Genomic DNA, 21470 nt, shown 5'->3' with positions numbered 1-21470 from the left:
TTGGATTCAGTCTGGAGTCAATACTAACTCAAAAACTGAACCAAATCCACAAATCATATATACTTCATAAGTTCATAAGTTCATTATACTTGTATTTTCTGAAACAGGTTACCAATTTAGTTTTCCTTTCTTTGACACTGGTATTTGGAATCATTTTAATACAGTTTACAGCATTAAGTTCTATACCTTATTATAATTAAAAATATAAATTCAGAAGCAATAACCCTTCCTTACAGAAAAATTCCAATTAATAAATGTAGAAGGAATGAGAGAAATAGAAAATCACCATTAGAACTCCACAGTAGTAACTGACACAAGCAAGATCTACCAATGGATATGAAAATAAGTGGGCAACAGTTTAAGCAGAAACAGGACATTTGCATAGTCTCAAATTATCTCCAGCAAATATTTAGTCATCACAAAGGAAATATAGTAATTTTCAGTAGAGAATCCTAGCAGACACCACCTTAGGTAGTGAGTAAGGTTAACAACACCAGAAATACATTACAACATCAGGTGTCATAATATACTGTCACAGTTTGGAGGACACTACAGACACATGACAACTAAATGCAAGGTGGGATCCTGGATTGGATCCTGGAACAGTAAGTAAAAGGACATTAGTTAAAAGGCTAAGAAAATCTCTACTTTTTAAAAATCTCTACTTTAGTTAATAGTATTGTATCGAGGCTAATTTCTTAATTTGACAAATGTTCTATGGTTATGTAAGATGTTGACGGAAGGGGAAGTTGCATGAAAAATATACAGAAACTACTTTTTCACAACTCTTCAGGTGGTCTAAAATTATCTCAAAATTAAAAATAACTCTTAAAAAGCATATACACACACATATACATGTATGTTTATGGTGTGTGTGTGTGTGTGTGTGTGTGTGTGTGTGTGTGTTAAGACAATGAGAACTGGTATCCTGGGCACTCAGTAGTAGCGTTCCCTCCTGAATTAGTCATTTTCTCACTGGTTTATGTTAACTTTGCTTTAAGGGTCTCCCTTCCTCTTTAAATCTTAGTATTAAGTACAATTTTCTATTTTTCATAGTAAAGCCTTTTTTAACATTCCTATATTAGGCCAAAATTTAAAATCCTAGAATAAAATTATCACTATATTATCTCATAAACTCACTCATCCTAACCATAAGATGCAGCCAATTATTTTTATTCCATTTCTTCTCATCATAAAATATGTTTGTATTGTGTATTTTTTTAATAAAGAGAGGAGAGGACTGATAGATTTATTATCACTAATAGGCCTGGCAGTCAAAAAAAAAAAAGATATCACTTGGATATCTTATTAAGAAACAGATGTTTTTCAAATAACAGATACTGTATACTAGAACTCACTTCAGGTGTAAAAAGTAAGTTATTTACCTAAGTCTCTTCTATACAATAGCCCAGCTAAGATCCTTAAATTTGGCCCAATGACTGTTCTTAATGGTAATAAACATCTTTTTATAAAACAGGCAATACTTTCTATGCAATTTATTCTAGGGAAATAAACATCAAATCTACCTTTAAAACAAGAAAATAATTTCACACTCTAACTATGGCTGATTCATTCCCTGAGCATGAATTCTCTTTTACCCTCATTGTTTTGACTACAAACTGAGCTGAAGTCTGCTCATAGGGATCTTGTTGGTGAAACTAATATTTTAGATGGAGAACAGCATTTCCAAATAGTAGTGTTTATTACTTTTACAGTTATTATTTCTGTCCACTGTGGCATTTAATTTTTCATTTGTTATCTATCACAATGCTCCATATGGATGCATATAGTGAAAATATAGTTAAAGGGAAAAAAAAAGGTGTTGTTTTTTTTTAAGGAGGGCACAGCTCACAGTGGCCCATACAGGGATCGAACTGGCAACCTTGGTGCTACCAGCACCATGCTCTAACCAACTGAGCTATCTGGCCACCCCAAAGAAAAGAAATTTTAAAGTGGATCTTTATCTAAATACAATAAAATGGCAAAAAAGAAAAATGGCCACAAAGATTTTCATTCCTATGCCCATATCATTTCCAAATTGGCTTTCCACTATTAACATGAAAAACAGAAGTGGTAAAACTCTAAACTAATGACCTATACAAAAAAAGAGACAATTTACCTCAGGAATTCACTACACATTGCAATATATTCAAGTGGTGAAAAGATATAAAATCATTCAGAAATGCCATACTATCTGGCTGTCAATATAGTCTCTTGAATAATTATATTAAACATATTACTACAAAATGTACCAAGAAGTAGAGAATAATACTACATTTGTGAACTGCAAATAACAAAACAAAACAGGTCCAACAAGGCTAAAGTCCAAGCTGTAATTATACATGAAGGGTATGTTGAAAGCAGTCACAATGTACAAAAATGTGACAAGTAACCAGATGTTTTAGAAAACAGAGCCTGTTTGTTTCAGATTATATCCAGTCTCATCTGGTAGGTTTTTAATAAGCCTGTTACATAAAGTGTATTTCCCTCCTGCTGATAAGAAGCAGCTTGTTAAAGAATGAGTCTACTTGGCAATATTGATAATTCCACAGTTTCCTATTACATTCATTGGTCTGAAAACTGAAAACAACTCATAACAAAAATGTTTTTCCAAGACCTTTACCAGTTTTTCAAGTTTTGAATCACAGGAAAGTTGGAATGTATTGCTTCTTGTCATCAACAGGCATTTCAAAAAGAGGGTAATTAACCAAAATCAAGAATGCTTTGGTCAAGTTATTAGCAGGCTTCCCCTTTGTTCTAAATCCATTCACAATCCTTTTTTTTCCAATTTTTCCAGTATGGCTTGGATTTTACACACAGCCTCTTTTCTGGCCTGCCGGACAGAGTCCTGGCCTCCAGTTTCAACGGAATCCAGTTCCAAAAGTTCCTTGGTTAGCATCTCTTCCAGAAGCCAATATGCTTTGTCTGTCTTTTTTCCTACAAACTCTTCTACTTCTTGCTCTAGATATTGGACCTTCTCCAGCACGTGAATGATTTTTTTAATACTTGGGGGAGTTCCTTCATCTGAAGATAAACACTCTTCAGGAAGATTATTACTTTGATCTTGATTGCAGGGATTTTCATTGGTGGCATTACCATACAGCTGCGGCTCAGCACTGTATTGGACTTGGGACTCCAGCATATCTGAATTGTCATTGTTCGTTGTTCCCGAGGACTCATACTGATGGACACTGCAAGGAAAGTTGTGCCGGTTCATGCCTTGATCTGATTGGCTATAGGGATATGAGGAATCCTTGGAGTAGGAGAGCAAGGAGAGAAAAAAAAGCCGTTTTAATGGGAATCCATCAATATCAAATTTGTTAGCCCACTTCTTTCACCTGACAAGGAAGGTACATGAAAAGATTTCCCACCAATAAAACTGGACCTCTTACTTTAATGCTTTGAGAAAAACACAACCCTAAAAAGATAAAAGGGAATGCCTTGTCAAATAAAAGCAGAGAATTCCTGAGGGTAATGGCTGGAATCTACCCTGAGGCAGGTCATCATCATAAACACCTCATAATCTATCCTTACCACCTCACAATCCACCGAGTGACTTAATAAATAGGAATTAGATAGTTTTCTCCGGAGAGTTAAAACCTTCAGACAGATCTGGAAAAGTACCCCAGCCACAAGCAAATGATGTGCGAGTCTTTGGTTTAATTAAACCATACAATTTCACCGTGGTTTTGTCTTCCTTCTGTCTATAGACTGAGATAATAAAATACAACCATCTTTGATTTTAACATTCAGATAGTATTACGACAAACAGGAAATGAGCATTTATTTCTTTTAAAAAGAGGATGTGAACCTAAAACTGCTCTAAAAAATAGTCTTAAAAAAAACCCCACAAAAACTGGGCTAGGTAAAGCTACAGGTTGCACTCACCAACTTCTTGCAATTAGTCCCCATTTAATACAGAGTAATGCAGAAAAGTGTCATGTGGTGCTTTATTCATTACCCAAACATCAAAAGAACAATGTTTAGAAGGTCTCCTACCTTGGACTGCTGGGGTGGTGGTGAAGGAGGTGGCTGAGGAGAGCCACTGCCAGGCCATGGTGAAGTACTTTCACTCATGTAGAGATTCCCAGGTGGTGCTGAGGGCACAGCTGAAGGCCAGGGGTAACGGGCTCCCATTCCATAAGCACCAGGAGAAGCCCAGGAGTCCTCTTGTGGTCGTACAGATGGTCCTGGCTGTGGAACACTACGATTGCCATTCCCATAAGGATAATGGGGCAGGGTCGTTCCGGGGTTCTAGATTGCGAGGAAGGAAATACGGTGGTCATTGCTGAAAAACAAACCCTTGAAGAAGTAATGAAAATATTCTAGTAAAAACAGATTCTGAGATGCTTCCTCTCTGCTAACATAGTATACTTTAGCTACTATTGAGAGAAACTGTAGCATCTCTGATCAGTTACAGTAATTTCTCCAACCATAAAAAAGCTTGGTCCCAAAGATTATCAGGGGGCAGATTTGGTGACAATTAAACTCAGAAAGAATAGGACCTAAAATTCAATGGCTGAAGCACAGCATAAGTCTGCTCCACAGATACTATAAATAAGTGGACCCGTATGCTATAAGGAAGCACAAATAAAGACGTATTAGAAATCCTCTTAAAGTGAACAGAGAAATAAACATGGCATCATTAATAGAATATTGAAAAATATAAATCCAACCAAAAAATGCTCACCTGTGAAGCAGGATACCCTGGCACCTGCCCCCTAAGAGAAGGTGTTTCAGTCTGGCAGTCGGGCTGGGGATACATCCAACGAGAGACTGGTGTTGGGCTGTTGCCAGGTGAACGGTAAGTGCTTGGAACCTCTGTGGGGTAACTGGTCTGAGTATATCCAGGTGTGTAATAAGCCCCAGAATATGAGGCAGTATTTGCCCCAGGGCCAGGGGGGTATGGCGAGCCATATGCTCCATTTGTATAAGAATTCAAACTCTGTAGAAAAGCAAAGTTGAGAGAAAACAAGATGAGTAGAAGAGTTGAAATGTCCTGACTTAATGCCCAACTTTGAAAACTTTGGGAAAAATCAGTAATTAATGACAATATGAACTACTTAGCAATTTTTGAAGCCTTCTTTCTCTATTATAATCACATACTATATATTAAACTCGGATTATCACTGTAGAGTCTGTGTCATAACCTCTCTGAGCTTTAGTTTCTCCATGAGGAAAATGGAGATCATAAGTTTATCTTGCAGGGTTATTGTGAAAATTAAATGAGACGACATACATAAAATGCTCAGCATGTAGTGTCCAGCACGTAGTACAGTCAATAAATGGTAATTATTTATAATATTGTTTGTATAGTTATGTCAAGGTCAAGAAATGAACCCAGAACACCAAAGCTTATGTTCTTTGTATTATCCCTCTCTGCTTCCCAAATAAATAACAGCAGGCAACACAAATTCCTCATACATTGCTTACTGTAGTTTTAAATCACCTATCCAGACTATTACTGACACCAACAATCCTCAGTTTAGTAATCCAAACAAAATTCAATCTAAACTCTAAATTTAAATGATTACCTTAATGTTTTCTATTAATTTCCACTTTACCTTTTAAAATGGTTAACACATAGAATCAAGTTTTCCGGTAGTCATCTTTCTCTCTAAGACTACATAACGTTTCCCACTTTAGATAGAAGAATAAGAATCCTGGGATGTTATCTAGACTTCTTGTGATCATTTTGCAATGTATACAAATATCAAATCATTATTATGTTGTACACTTCTAACTAATGTTTTAGTTATACCTCAATAAAAAAAAATCCTGGGGCAGACGGATGGCTCAGTTGGTTAGAGCACGAGCTCTCAACAACAAGGTTGCGGGTTCAATTCCTGCATGGGATAGTGGGCTGTGCCCCCTGCAACTAAGATTGAAAACGGCGACTGGACTTGGAGCTGAGCTGCGCCCTCTACAACTAGATTGAAGGGCAACGAGTTGGAGCTGATGGGCCCTGGAGAGACACACTGTTCCCCAATGTTCCCCAATAAAATTTATTTAAATTTTTTTTTAAAAATCCTGACATCTTGTACAGCTGTTAATGGATGAAGAAAATGAAATTCAAATTTGATTCCTATCTAACATATCAAAAAGTGGGATAGATCGAAGTGGGAGGTCATAAAACCATGGAAAATAATTTAAATTCTTAGTCATAGTTTTATGCCAGAGGATAAAAGACAGTCTATTATCACCACATAGCCTGGGAGAGGTGCAACTGAAGATCCAGCAAGGCATCCCCAGAGCAGGACAATGAACCACCCCTTTGTTAAAGCCACTAGGAGGCCGTCAGGGTCTTCCACTGATGGGTTGCTGTGACTAAACAAAGAAATCCCTTAATACGACATACAGTTGGAGAATTGATCAAACATCATGTGACTTTCTTTACTGTTATTCAACTTCTAGAAATCCTTACTAAGAAAATGATTCAACTAGAGAAAAAGTGATAGGCATTAATTTGTTCATCATAGCATTATTTATAATCATATAAAATTGTCAACAACCTAAATGTCCTATAATAATGGAATGATTAAGTAGATTATGGACTATTCATTGAGGAAATTTTATTCTGCCTTAAAAATTCACTGTTAGACTGACCAGACATTTGATGATGTTAAGAATTACTTTTAGTTTTAATAATGGCATTATGACAATGTTTTCAAAACTTCCTTATATCATAAAGTACACATTTATTTATAAATGAAATAATGTGATGTCTGCAATTTGCTTCAAAATACTCCAAGTATAAAGATGAAACAAAATGGTCATGTACTGATGCTCACTGAAGCTGAGAGATGAGTACATGGGAGATTAACATGGAAAGTACAGAAGATACATGAAGTCATATAAAAAAGTGTATGTACAATAAGTTTAAAGCTGTGTAAACATGCTAGGAAAAAGGCTGATGACAAATCTACTAAAATATGGATATATTAGTGTGGGAGATGAAAATAACTTTCCTCCACCCTTTTTAAGTTCTTCTGGCCAGACTAATAAATTAACATGAGACAGATTAACAGGAGAAAATGATCGAATTTATTACGTATGTACATTCAGGAGTTCTGTAAGAACATGAGATCCAAGGTCACATTGGACAATTGAGATTTCGATGCCATTCTGGACTGAGGAGAGGGGGGCAGGGGTCTAGTATTTCAAAGGGAGAGCAGGCAATTCACAGGTAGATGAGAAAAAGCAAATACGGTAAATAAATGATTGCTGGGCTACCCAGAAACAATAGGACACAGAGGGGAATCTGACAGACTTGGATCCATCCTGTCTGCCACACTTAATTCATGTATGTTAATGTAAATATGCTAAAGTGAGTAGCTAAAGTGAATAGCTCCCATCCTTTAAACAGGTTTTTCTACTGGAATTCCTTCAGCCAGGTAAAGGGGGAGGGTTTTTTCTGAGTCTTTTGTTTCCTAACCCTAACCAACTTAAAATAATCCATGTCTCAAAAGGCATATTATGGGGTGGCAAACTCTGCCCCCCCCCCATTAGGATGGCAGAATTAAGAGTGTTTTTCCCCTTTTCTTTATTTCCCAAATTTGTAATAATAAATTTTTCATTTCTATGGTAAAAAAAAATTTTATGCTATTAAAAATATCATGAAATCCCAAATGTGCCTAGAATCCAGTGGGCTGCTAGAACCATAATTACTTCATCAGTATTCAAGTAGACTACTTAATGAAGGGAAACTTCTGTGATTTGAAATTTGTCAGCTGATATGACAAGAGATGAAATCTGAAACTGAAGAATAATTAAATAAAATCCTTGACAGTCACTGACTTTCTGTAAAAGTCTCATTCTGGGTTCCAGAAGAAATCAAGAGACTGGAGCTCTGAAAACTCAGAGAAATTCCAACTGTTGCTCTTGTTCTTGATTTGCAAGATCAATATAAATGTAGATATGTAGCATTCAAAGTTAAAATAACGTCACACCATATGGCGTCTCATTACAAGCTCAAGATTATCTAGTATGAAATACTTCTTACAAAAGGTGGTTTCACAGTTGATGGACTGTTCTGTCAATGTAGAATCCAAAGAAAAGAAAAGTGGTCAGGTCCTTCACCCAGAAACCGATACACTGTTTAATGAATTCCCTTGCCATTTACTAAGAATACCAAATAGCAAACAGACATAAGCCTGCAAAAAAAATTTTTTTTTTTCCTCTAGCAACACTACAACTCCTCCTGTTGTGTTTACACTGAAAAACACTGAAGGCTTTACCACAAAATACTCCAAGATTTCACAATTGTCAACATCAACTTGAATTTCTACTAATACTCATTTTTGGAATTGCCAAATCTATTATTATCCATCCACCAGTTGCTTCCTCATGCATTATCTCCACTTACAGAACTATTCCAATTTTTGTCTCACAGGAACTCCTGACAACAGTACTTAATAAGCTGTATTTTACAACCCAGTCCCCCTTTAAAATAAATGATTATAGTTGTACAACCTTGTGAATGTACTAAAAACAACTGAATTGTACACATTACAGGGTGAAGTTTATGATACGTGGCCAAATCACAAGCATGCAGCGCGAAGTAATGACTAAGCAACGTCTGCTTCTCAATTTCAGCCACAGGAATGAGGATGACACAATTACCATGTTTCCCTGAAAATAAGACCTGGCCGGACCGTCAGCTCTAATGCGTCTTTTGGAGCAAAAATTAAATAAGACCCAATATTATTTCACTATAAGACTGGGTCTTATATAATATAATACATTTAATAAAGATGTACATAACCAAGCCCAACAATTCCATACCCTAGGGAAATTCTTATATGTTATACAACAAAAAAATAAAAAACAATGCTGAATAAAAAAGGCAAGCTGCAGGAAAATGCTAATATGAAACCATTCATATCAAGTTTAAAAACATGTTCAATAATACTATATAAATGCATATACAAGTAGTGAAAGCATAAAAACATATATAAGATAATAAATATAACAAGAAAATGGAAAGAAGTATTACATGGGGCTTCAATTGTATTTGGTTTACTTCGTTTTAAAAATCTGAAACAAATGTGGCAAACTTAAAAACTAATAAAACTAGGTGCTAGATAGAAAGATGTATATATTTTCTGTACTTTTTCATTATGCTTGAAATATTTAAAATTAAATATTTGTCAAAAGGAGTCAAATTTTCTTACACCAAAAGCAAAAATAAACAACTGGGGTAACATCAAACTAAAAAGCTTCTACACAGCAACAGAAACCATCAACAAAATGAAAAGGCAACCTAGTGCATGGGAGACAATTTTCGCAAATCGAATTTCTGATAAGGGGTTAATATCCCAAATATATAAAAAATTCATACAACTCAACAGCAAAACAAACAAACAAAAACAATCAGATCAAAAAACGGGCAGAAGATCTGAATAAACATTTTTCCAAAGAAGATATATAGATGGCCAGCAGGTACATGAAACGATGCTTAACATCACTAATCATCAGGGAAATGTAAATCAAAACCACAATGAAATATCACCCCACACCAATTAGAATGGCTGTTATCAAAAAAGACCAGAAATAACAACTGTTGGCAAGGATGTGGAGAAAAGGGAACCCCTGTACACTGCTGGTGGGAATGTACATTGCTGCAGCCACTATGGAAAACAGTACTGAGGTTTCTCAAAAAATTAAAAATAGAACTACCTTATGATCCAGCAATGCTACTTCTGGGAATATATCCAAAGGAAATGAAAACATTAACTCAAAAAGATATCTGCACCTCCATGTTCACTGAAACATTATTACAATAGCCAAGACAGAGAAACAACCTAAGTGTCCATCAATGGATCTACAAAGAAAATGTGGTATCTATATATACAATGGAATATTATTCAGCCATAAAAATAGAAGAAAATCTTGCCATTTGAAACAACATGGATGGACCTTGAGGGCATTATGCTAAGTGAAGTAAGTCAGACAGAAAAAGACAAATATAATACCGTTTTTCTGCAAAAATAAGACCTAGCCGGACCATCAGCTCTAATGCATCTTTGAGAGCAAAAGTTAATATAAGACTCGGTCTTCTTTTACTATAATGTAAGACCCCCGGTCTTATATAACATAAGACCGGGGGTCTTATATTAATTTTTCTCCAAAGGATGCATTAGAGCTGATGGTCCGGCTAGGTCTTATTTTCGGGGAAACAGGGTACTATATGATCTCATTTATATGTGGAATCTAAACAAAAACAACAACAAAAAAACAACCCAACTTACAGATACAGAGAACAGATTGGTGCGGGGCAGGAAGGGGGTTGAGGGAGAAGTGGGGCACAGCAGGAATAGATGGTGGTCGAAAGGTACAAACTTCCAGTTATAAACTAAGTAAGTCCGGGGGATATAATGTACAGCCTGGTGACTATGGAAAACAACACTTTATTGTATACTTAAAAGTTGCTAAGAAAGTAAATTTTAAAAGGTTTCATCACAAGAAAAAAGTTTGTAACTACGTGTTATGATGGATGTCAACTACTGCTTATGGTGATCATTCGCAATACATACAAATATCGAATTATTATATTGTACACCTGAAACCAATATAATGTCAATTACATTTTTAAAAAATCAAATTTTAAAAAACAAGTACATTTTATATTTGTTGTTTCCAGATCCTGAGAAATAAGCTGTTATGCCTCAAACTACCTTTGCTATAGGTATAATACTTGCCTAGATACTTCCTATCTCTGAGCTAAAAACACTAAGATGATTTAAAGATAGAGTTCATTAAATAACAAAAACCCGCACATCATTACTATGAAATCTCCGTAGGTTCTGAAAATAAATCAATTCATTAAGAAAAAAATTCAGGGGCTGGCCCGGTGGCTCAGGCGGTTGGAGCTCTGTGCTCCTAATGCCGAAGGCTGCCAGTTCGATTCACACATGGGCCAGTGGGCTCTCAACCACAAGGTTGCTGGTTCGACTCCTGCAAGGGATGGTGGGCAGCACCCGCTGCAACTAACAACGGCAACTGGACCTGGAGCTGAGCTGCGCCCTCTATAATAAGATTGAAAGGACAACAACTTGACTTGGAAAAAGTCCTGGAAGTACACACTGTTCCCCAATAAAGTCCTGCTCCCTTTCCCAATAAAATCTTTAAAAAAAAAGAAAAAAATTCAGAAAGTCTGTCAATTTTAGACGATACCTGTCCTTGCATTTCCGGTCTTATAGAATATGTACTCGGGTAAGGAGCCCTAGGCCGGGCAGGAGAATTCCAGTAGTTAGAATTGTAGCTAGGATATGGTGGCTGCTCCTGAAAAAGAAAAAGGAAAATAAAAATAAATTCACTTTTACTAATATTCTTACATCATTCTGAAAAGTTAGTAGAAGCAGGTGTAAGTTTCAAAAAAGAAAAAAAGCAATAGAACCCCACTATAAAAGCACTCATTATTAAATTGATGCAGCTATATGGGAAATCACATGCCCTGAAACAAAGTAATTATTGACTGTCTAGTAAAAGCCTGTTCTCATGCGTTGTGCCAATGTTACCAGGTCAAATAATATATAAAGAAACTCTACTACATCAAGATGATTAGCGAAACCAGAGACACTAGATTCCTTTCTCCCTCTCCAATCACTAATCCCATCACTACTAATTTAATTAGTACAGCACAATTATAGTTCTTCGCTATTGTTAACAAAAGTAGTACTTACTTGTTTCAACAACTTTGGAACTTGAAAATGTTACTACTTTACTTCAAATTTACTTCACTAAACTTTTATTTCAAATACATACATCTTCAATACTGAACTTCTTTGCCTGGCCCCACACTACTTTTTCATATTCCTCTTCTCTCTGCTATAGCTAAAATTTCTGCTGGCAGCCTACAACTAACTTCCTATCAGGAATTGATATAGTATAGCTTGGTAATTTTCACCAAGGAAATGACATTAATCTCTACAGCTTTTCACTCCAACTCAAAAGTTAATGCAATTATTTGCAATAAGCCAATAAATTCTGGTAACAGACTAGATCAACTTTTCAGAGTCTGGTTTAATATATATATTTGTTATCATATAAGCTGAGTTATTCTGCTTTGAACTTTGTAGCTTAAGTACAGTTTTAAGCTTAAAACAGGATCTTTGAATTTTTTCCCAAAACTTCGAATATGGTTTCACAAAGAAATTCACTGGCAGTTGTAATCACTGAGAGATTAATTATCACCATCTCAGCTTGACTGCACTACTTATCAGTTTCATAATACTGTTTGCAAAGCATGTAATTATTCCATATGACATTATACAAGTTGGAAAAGTAACAACTCTTTTACATAACATAGAAAGTAAAGAATAGTAAGATTTATAAAAAAAGGTCACATGCAAACTTCAGATCTTATCTACCAAATTTCTCAATCAGGCAATTTGATTAATTCCCTCCCTCCTTTCTCCTGGTTAAGGGGTAGCATTTGACTAATTAATTGATTTCTCTCTACCAAGAATTTGAATCTTGAGCAGAGATGAAAAGACAAGAGTTGAAGCTGACTTCCCCCCAGCGTGTTGAACTAATCCCTTAATTCCCAGAACTATCCTGGTTTCGGTTCTTTCCTACTGATTCTCTGAGGTACCCCACATTTTTACTACCTTTCCACCTTCTCATCCCTCATCCCACCCATGTCTTCCCTTGCTTATTCAGCTTCTCAACATCTAAATCCCTTGCCACTCTTTCCCTCAAATATACTCATCCTACAAAAAACTAACCCAGTTTAAACCTAAAAATTCAGACTCCATATCTGTACTTCATCTATTAGGTTGGTGCAAAAATAATTGTGGTTTTTACAATTATTTTTAACCTTTTAAACCTCAATTACTTTTCCACCAACCTAATAAATATTTGATGGAGAAAAACACAACAAGCTCTCTGGTTTCACTATAAATTCATGACCACAAATCTGAAATAGACACTCTGCACTGCCTGGCAACTATACTATACTGTACTACCCTTCCTGTCCCCTCAAGTCTCCAATATCCTCTCATCCCACCCCTGATTTTTCAACTGACTTTATCTCATATTCCACTTTAAAAAAAAGTAGCAGCAGTAGCAGCAGACAGAAACTCCTTCATCTTCCTACTGACTAAATCTGTCAATGTACCACATCTGTCACTGTCTTCCCAGAAAGCATCAGTGAAGTGTCTTTGGCCTTACTAAAGGCCAGTCCTTCCACAGAGCTCTGGACCACATAACCTCTTACCTCCTAAGACTTTACTCCTGCAGTTACCTCTACTCTTTCACGAATCATCTATTTCTCCGCAGATCTATTAGAATACAAACCAGCCCTCAAGACTAACCTAAACAAATATTGTAACATGTTTTTAAACTACCATAAAACTAACCATGTGGCAAGTGATTGGTGTATAAACAAGATTAACACTAACCTAATAATTGCTGAAGATCGGTGATGAACATCTGGGAGTTTTATTATACTAGTTTTTTAAATCTATTTGAAAGTTTCTATAACAAAAAGTTAAAAAATAAAACTGTGGAGCAAAGATTGAAAGTAGACCACTTAAATATACTGTTTTGTGCATTTGACTTTAGAACAACTGTAAATATTTTACATGATTACAAAAGATAATGGAGGGAGGCCAGTTAGCTCAGTTGGTTAGAGCACGGTGCTCTTAACAAGGTTGCCGGTTCGATCCCCACATGGGCCACTGTGAGCTGCACCTTCCACAACTAGATTGAAACAACTACTTGACTTGGAGCTGATGGGTCCTGGAAAAACACAATTTAAAAAAAAAATAAAAGGTGCTCGCTTCGGCAGCACATACACTAAAAAAAAAAAAAAGATAATTAAATATTTTTAAATCGCGAAAAGAAAAAACACACACTAAGTAATGAATTGAAAGAACAATCTCACAAAGAGAAACTATTTCAAATGAATAGATGAAGCACAGTGATTTGACTGAGATATACATACTTATAGAGTACCAAAAACAACAATAAAAAAAGTGTATTTTTAAAATAATTACCAACATCATTGGTATTGTTATTTTGATATCATTGTGTGGGTATTGTAGTTGCAAATGAACGATTATGCTGGTGTGGTTGGAAATCAGTATTTTCACAGTAGGAGGTAAGAGATGTAAGAATAAAAAAATTTTCTATTTTAAATCCTTACTTTGAATTGGAAATATCACCATGAATTCAAACTGTACTTTATCTTTTAAAAAATACTAAGAAATTGATAACCACACACACACAAAAATAATTAATCCAAGTAACTCTTGAGCAGTTTTCTAAATGGATATCCTTAGTGGTATATATTCTAAAGGCAAAAGAAATACGAAGAAATATTAAACTTTACAGGGAATGTTATTAGTAATATTAGTGTTTTAGTTTTTTAAACCATTTTGTGTATATTGTAGAATAGAGGGAATAAATAGAGCAATTTATTGGGAACCAGTATTTTCACATGGGGAAGAGAAGATATTATACTGAATGGAAAAAGATGAGGAAGAACCACATATGGTGGATTTGAACAGGAGGTACAAGTATAAACTCACATATTTAAAAAATGCAATTTAACCTTTTATGCAAAACAAATATGAGTAAAAGTGTCAGTGTGCTAACTCCAAAGGATTTAGGAGTCAATACAAATCCTAGCAACCTTTTTGCACTCCTGCCCTCCACCAGGAGACCAGCAAATCCCATATAGGAGCTGTGATTTTAGCTTGAGTCAGGACGAGAATATACATGGGCAAACCTGACCGCAACCCGAAACCTGGAGTAGAGCCACTGTAATGGATTCAGAACATGAGCTAGAAATAAATGTTTATTGTTGTAAGCCACAACTCTTAGAGTTGTTTTTTTACTATAGGAAAAGTCAACAAATACAATAATATCAGGTTGGTGACATAACCACACATGGAAAAAAAACTATTTCAAAACTACTTAAATAATATGACTTTTAAATAACATTATTTTGTCTGTACATCTTCAGTGAAAGATATTTGTTTTCTAAGGACAAGCTGAACTGCAAAGAAACCCAAACTGCATCCATTAGTTAACTGTTAGTCATTGTATTGGATTGGCATTATTATTTTTATTAACAGCTTTAGTGAGATAGAGTTCACTACCATACAACTGGCCTATTTAAATTGTATAATTCATGATTTTTAGTATCATCACAGATATGTGTAATCATTACCACAATTTTAGAACATTTTTAAAACCTCAAAAGGAAATACTGTACCCTTTACTTTCGCTATATCCTCTTATCTCCCCATTCCCCCGGAGCTACACCACTGCTTACCTAGTTTCTCTCTCTAGATTGGCCTATTCTGGATATTTCACATAAATGGAATCAGAAAGCATGTGATATCTTGTGACTAGTTTCTTTCACTTAGCATAATGTTCTTGAGGTTCAACTATGTTGTAGCATGTATCAGTACTTCATTCCTTTTTGTGGCCAAATAATATTCCATTGTATATAAATACCACGTTTTGCTTATCCATTCATCAGTTGATGGGCATTTGGATTGTTGCCGCTTTTTGGCTATTTTGAATAATACTGCTACCAACATTCATTAATAATTTTTTATGTGGACATATGTTTTCAGTTCTCTTGGGGTATATACCTAGAAGCGGAATTGCTGGGTCATATGGTGACTCTGTTTAACAATTTGAGGAATTGGAAAACTTTTCCAAAGCAGCTGCACCATTTTACATTCCCATCAGCAACATCTCAGGGTTCTAATTTGTCCACATCCTCACCAATACTCGTTTTTTCTGTGGTTTTGTTTGTTTTTGTAACAATCCTGTTGGGTATGAACTGGCATCTCCTTGTGGTTTGATTTGCAGCTCCCTCATGACCATTTCACGTGCTCCTTGGCCATTTGTATACTTTCTTTAGAGAATTGTCTGGTCTGATATTTTACCCATTTTTAAATTGGGTTAGTTCTATTTTTTATTGTTCAGCTTTAAGACTTCTTGATATATTCTAGACACCAGTGCTTTTTCAAATATATGATTTGCAAACATGTTTTTCCTTTTCACTTTCTTCAGTGTCGTTTGAACTACAAAAATTCTTAATTTAGAAGAATTCCAATTTATCTATTTTTTTTTCTTTTGTTGGTTGTGCTTTTGGTTCTTATTTAAGAAACTATTGTCAAATCCAAAGTAATGAAAATTTACCACTCTGTTTCTTCTAAGGGTTTTATAGTTTTAGGTCTTACATGTAGGTCTATGATCCATTTTTAGTTCACTTTTACATATGGTGTGAGAGTGTCCAACTTTATTCTTTGTATGTGGCTATCCACTTGTCATGGCACTATGTGTTGTGCCATAGACTATGCTTTCCCTCCCCTGAGTGGTCTTGACATCCTTGTCAAAAATCAACTGACTGTAGATAGTCACCTGGATTTCTGGACTCTCAGTTCTATTTCACACAGACATATAGGTTATATATGCCTCTTTATTTCTTTTCCTTGCCCAGTTGCCCTGGCTAGAACCTCCGGCACATGTTGAAAGGAAGTGGCAAGAGCAGATGTACTTGTCTTGTTCCTGATCTTGTAGGAAAGCATCCAGTATTTCATTATAAAGTATAAGGCAGGCTGTGGGTGTTTTACAGAAACCCTTTATCAGGTGAAAAAATTTCCGTGTATTTCTGAAGCATTTTTATCAAGAGTGAGCGCTGGGTTTTGTCAAATGTGCTTTATCTATATGTATTGAGATAATCATAAGGGTTTGTTTTTCATTCAATTGACATGGTGAGTTACACTGATTTTCGGATGTTAAATAAACCTTGCATTCCTAGGATAAATCCCACTTGGTCATGGCATATAATTCTTTTTATATGTTACTATATTCAGTTTGCTGGGGGTTTTTTGAGGATTTTTGCATTCATATTCGTAAGAGATATTGGCTTGTACTTTTTTGTGATATCTTTGTCTGGTTTTGGTAGCAGGGTAATAATGGCTTCATAGAAGGAGTTTAGAGGCATTCTCTCCTATTTTTTAGGAAAGTTTATAAAGAATTGGTATCAGTTCTTTAAATGTTTGGTAGAATTCACTAGTGTACCTGGGCTTGGGCTTTCTTTGTGGGTACTTTTTTTTTTTTTTATTACCAATTCAATCTCCTTACTTGTTATAGGTCTATTAAGATTTTCTATTTCTTCTTTTTATTCCCCCCCCTTTTTTTAAATGTGTTGGGGTGACAATTGTCAGTAAAATTACATAGATTTCAGGTGTACAATTCTGTATTACATCATCTATAAATCCCATTGTGTGTTCACCACCCAGAGTCAGTTCTCCTTCCATCACCATATATTTGATCTTCTATTTCTTCTCGAGTTAGTTTTGGTGGTTTGTATCTTACTAAGAATTTCTCCATTTCCTCTAAGTTACCTAATTTATTGACATACAATTTTTCATAGTATTCCATTATAATCCTTTCTATTTCTGAGATAAGTGGCAATGTCCCCTCTTTCATTTCTGACTCTAGTTATTTAAGTCTTCTCTCTTTTTTTCTGAGTCAATCTATTTTGTTGATCTTTTCAAAGAACCAGCCTTTAGTTGCATTGATTTCCTCTATTGTTTTTCTATCCTCTATTAATTTTCACTCTTATTTTTATTATGACCTACCTTCTGCTTGCTTTAGGTTTAATTTATTCTTTTTCCAGTGTCTTGAGATGGAAGGTTATTAATTTGAGATCATTCTTTCTTTCTTTTTTAGGGGAACAGGACTTTATTGTGTACACTTCCAGGACTTTTTTCCAAGTCAAGTTGTTGTCCTTTCAATCTTAGTTGCAGGGGGCGCAGCCCACCATCCCTTGCAGAAGTCGAACCAGCAACCTTGTGGTTGAGAGCCCATGGCCCATGAGCCACCGGGGCGGCCTGAGATCATTCTTTCTTACTGCAGGCATTTACAGCTATAAATTTCCCTCTTAACTGCATCTCTTAAGTTTTGGTATGTTGTGTCTTCACTTTCATTCTTCTCAAAGTATTTTTTATTTTCCTTTTGCATTCTTCTTCAACCAGTTAGTTATTTAGGAGTGTTTAATTGCCACATATTTGCGAGATTCCCAGTTTTTCCTGCTATTAATTTCTAATTACATTACATTATGGCTGGAGAACATACTTTGTATTATTTCTACCCTTTCATATTTATTAAGATTTGTTTTATGGCTAGCATATGGTTTATGCCAAAGAATGCTTCATGTGCACTTGAAAAGAATGTATATTATGTTGTTGGGTAGAGTGTTCTAAAGATGTCTATTAGGTCTAGTTGGTTTACAGTGTTCAAATCTTCTATTTCTTTGTTGATCTTATGTCTAGTTGTTTATCCATTAATGAAAGTGAGGCACTGAATTCTCTATTATTATTGAACTGTTTATTTCTCACTTTATTTCTGTAAGTTTTTCCTTCATATATTTTGGTATTTTGTTATTAGTTGCATACATATTTATAATTGTTATATCTCCTGATGAACTGACCTTTTTATCAGGTCTTCTAGTTACTGTTTGCGTATTTCTTTTTCCATCCTTTTACTTTCAAGCCATTTTTGTATCTTTAAATCTGAAGTGTGTCTTCTGTAGACAGCTGAGAAGGAAAAACCTGCCACTCCTATGTTTCTCCTTTATCCTCACACATACTACCACACTAACACTTCTGATGCCAGATGTGCGCAGTTTTTTTTCCTATACCAAGCAGTTCTGCAACATCAGCTGGGTATCCTACAATTTAACTCAATTCTGACAATATTTACCTGCAGATAGCATCAGATTCTACAAGTTAGTGGCTCAGTCCCATGAGACAGCCCCCCACTTCAGATGCCAATCACAAGTAGTATGTCCCCAGGTTATCCACAACTTCTGTGCGACTTGGCTACAAATTGGAGCTTCCCATGAACTCCTCCCCCTTGAATTTGATGATTGGCTAGTACAGCTCACAAAACTCAGGAAATACTTACATTTGCCAGTTTATTAAAGGATATGACAAACAATATAGATGAACAGCCAGATGAAGAGATGCATACAGCAAAGTCTGGGAGCATCCCAAGCAGAAGAACTTCTGTTTCTGTGGAGCTGAGGTCTGTCATCCTCCCAGCATGTGGATGTGTTGCCAACCTGGAAGTTCTCTGAACCCCATACTAGTGGGATTTTGATGTGGGCTTTCTCACATAGGCATAATCGATTATTAACTTTACCTCCAGCCTGTCCCGTCTAGAGAATGAGTGGGGATGAAAATTCCAAGCTTCTAATCATGCCTTGGTCTTTGTAGTGATCAGCCGCCATCCAGAAGAACATCCAGAGTCATGTTATTAGAACAAAGACACTCCTATCACTCAGGAAATTCCAAGGGATTTAGGAGTCCTTAGACAGGAACAGGGGTCACTGACCAAATATTAGAACAAAATAATCCTAGTGCTCTTATCACTTAGGAGTACAAAGGTTTCAGCAGCTCTATGCCAGGAACCTGGAGTCAAGACCAGTGTGTGTGTGTGTGTGTGTGTGTGTGTGTGTGTGTATTCTATTATCTTACAATAGCATATAGTTGGATCTTCTCTTTTTTTTATTATGATAATCTCTGTCTTTGACTGGGCTGTTCAATCCAGTCACATTTAATGTTATTATTGATAAAGTTGGATTTATATCTGCCATTTTACTTTTTTTGTTTTCTGTATTTCATGTCTGTTTTTTGTTCCTCTATTCTTATTTTACTGCTTTCTTTTGCATTAAGTGAATATTTTCTAATGTAGCATTTTAATTTCTGTAATGAATTTGTATGTGTGTGTGTCTTTCCTTTGACCACACCTAGCTGTTAAAGGTCCAAATTTCCAGCTGACTTCCCTACTGTTTTCCACAAGAGCCTGGGACATAACTTGCTCTACAAACTGATCCCACCAAATTTGGGCTTCCTGGAAGAGACACTTCCCAAAGTCAGTGCTTGAGATTTGTTCTGACCCTAAAGGGCTCCTCCCAGCTATCTTTTTCCCTGGTTCTCTGCGGCAAACTAGCTGGCCTACAGTTTAGTATGTTTCTCCAAAGAATCTACCAATTTCCTCCCAATTGCCTGGCACAGAAACCTCTACCAGTTTTTGAGAGCACCCTCAGGCTTCAGCTCCCCCACACCTGCTGCGAATAAAGCTAGTTCCTCCGGGAAAAGATTAGGAGCCACCTGGGTCACAGCCTGCTTCTGCCTCCAGATAAAGTATCTGAGCCACACTCTGCAGCTGGGCTGGGGACAATGGTGTGATTCTCTGAGAAACACCCCTACTTTAAGAGCTGAGCACCTGGAAAGAAAGGCAGTAGCCTCGGCCTCCTCAGCTCGCCTTACAATCCCGGGTGAGGGTCAGGAGACCCCCGTATTCCAGCAGCGCCCTGCCTAAGGTAAAGCCTCCATCCCACAAGCACAGCTGGGGCAGAGGAAGGGAACCACCACAACCTGGCCACACTTCCCCGATCTCAACCTCAGCAACAGTAGCTGGAAGCAAGATGAGAAATGTTGGTGTCCGCCCCTTCCAGGACGATAACCCGCTGACTGGGATGTGGGAGCAGAAGCCGTTTCCTCGCTGCACCCATCTGGAATGAAGTTTGTCCCACTGAACTGGGAGGGGGAGGCATGGAGCAGGTCTTGGTTCAAATAGTACAGATTCTCACTGTTGTGACTGAGTTTGAGTAAATTTTCTAAAATAAATGTTTCTTCACTTGCTCTCTCTTCTAGGACCATTTCCACAGACTTAATTGGTTGTTTTTTAAAAATAGTTTTCACCTGTTTCACTGGAGACTGGGTCCACAGAGCTCCTCACACTGTCATGCCCGAACTGGAACCTGGCATTATTTTTATCTTATTTTACATATTATTGTAGGGTTATTATTGCAAGTATTTGTAATTATCTTAACATTGTTAGGAACCAAAATTTTCTATATAATTGAAAACGTAATAAATACAAAGAAGTAAAATAACCTATAATGTTAAATTTAAATTAATGTAAATACGAACTCATTTATTTTCCGTTTAAAAGTATTTATTTTATAACTCTGTTCAATGAAAAGGTCTAGAAGCAATGACAACACAATAGCAATCAGTACACCTAGGACCCAAACGTGACTTCCACACTAGTTATTAAGCTATTATCCCTCAGCTCAAATACAGAATTCTATGATTAGTTTCTGTGATGCAGGATTCAGAGACTGCAAATATTTCTCCTTTGCCACTTGCTTACTATTTGGTTCTGCCAATAGGGAGGCACTAGGTTAGAGGGGAGAATGGATTTGCTCCTTCCTGTTTACTTGCTTGCTTGCAGTTTCTGTCAGCATCAGACCAGCCATGCCCTTTAACCTGGAGATGGCAGTCAGTTAGAAGCAGTCTCCAGATTCCTCTGGTTTCCCTAGAACCCGTTTAGAGGTACCAACCTCAGCTAAACAGTGCCGCCTCCTGGGTTCCAGCTCTCCCAGGCCATTCTTCCAAGTTTCCAGGTTGTTATAACCCAACCTCTTC

The 21470-nt window shown here is 36.3% G+C and overlaps 1 protein-coding gene across 1 annotated transcript in view; it reads right to left on the bottom strand.

Annotated features, from left to right (window-relative positions):
* The window catches only part of DDHD2 (DDHD domain containing 2), a 60728-nt gene that overhangs the window by 32984 nt on the left and 6274 nt on the right, over positions 1-21470 (bottom strand). The window contains exons 2-5 of the mRNA XM_088793555.1: positions 11176-11283; positions 4691-4945; positions 4000-4254; positions 3007-3253 (exon numbers count right to left, since the gene is read on the bottom strand). Coding sequence (XP_088649681.1) covers positions 3007-3253; positions 4000-4254; positions 4691-4945; positions 11176-11283 — 865 coding nt within the window. The remainder of the gene's footprint in view (positions 1-3006; positions 3254-3999; positions 4255-4690; positions 4946-11175; positions 11284-21470) is intronic.

Source organism: Rhinolophus sinicus, chromosome 16, assembly GCF_057876585.1.
Source record: "Rhinolophus sinicus isolate RSI-liver-muscle chromosome 16, RSI-T2T, whole genome shotgun sequence".
Lineage (NCBI taxonomy): Eukaryota > Metazoa > Chordata > Mammalia > Chiroptera > Rhinolophidae > Rhinolophus > Rhinolophus sinicus.
This window is presented reverse-complemented; position numbering and strand designations above follow the sequence as displayed.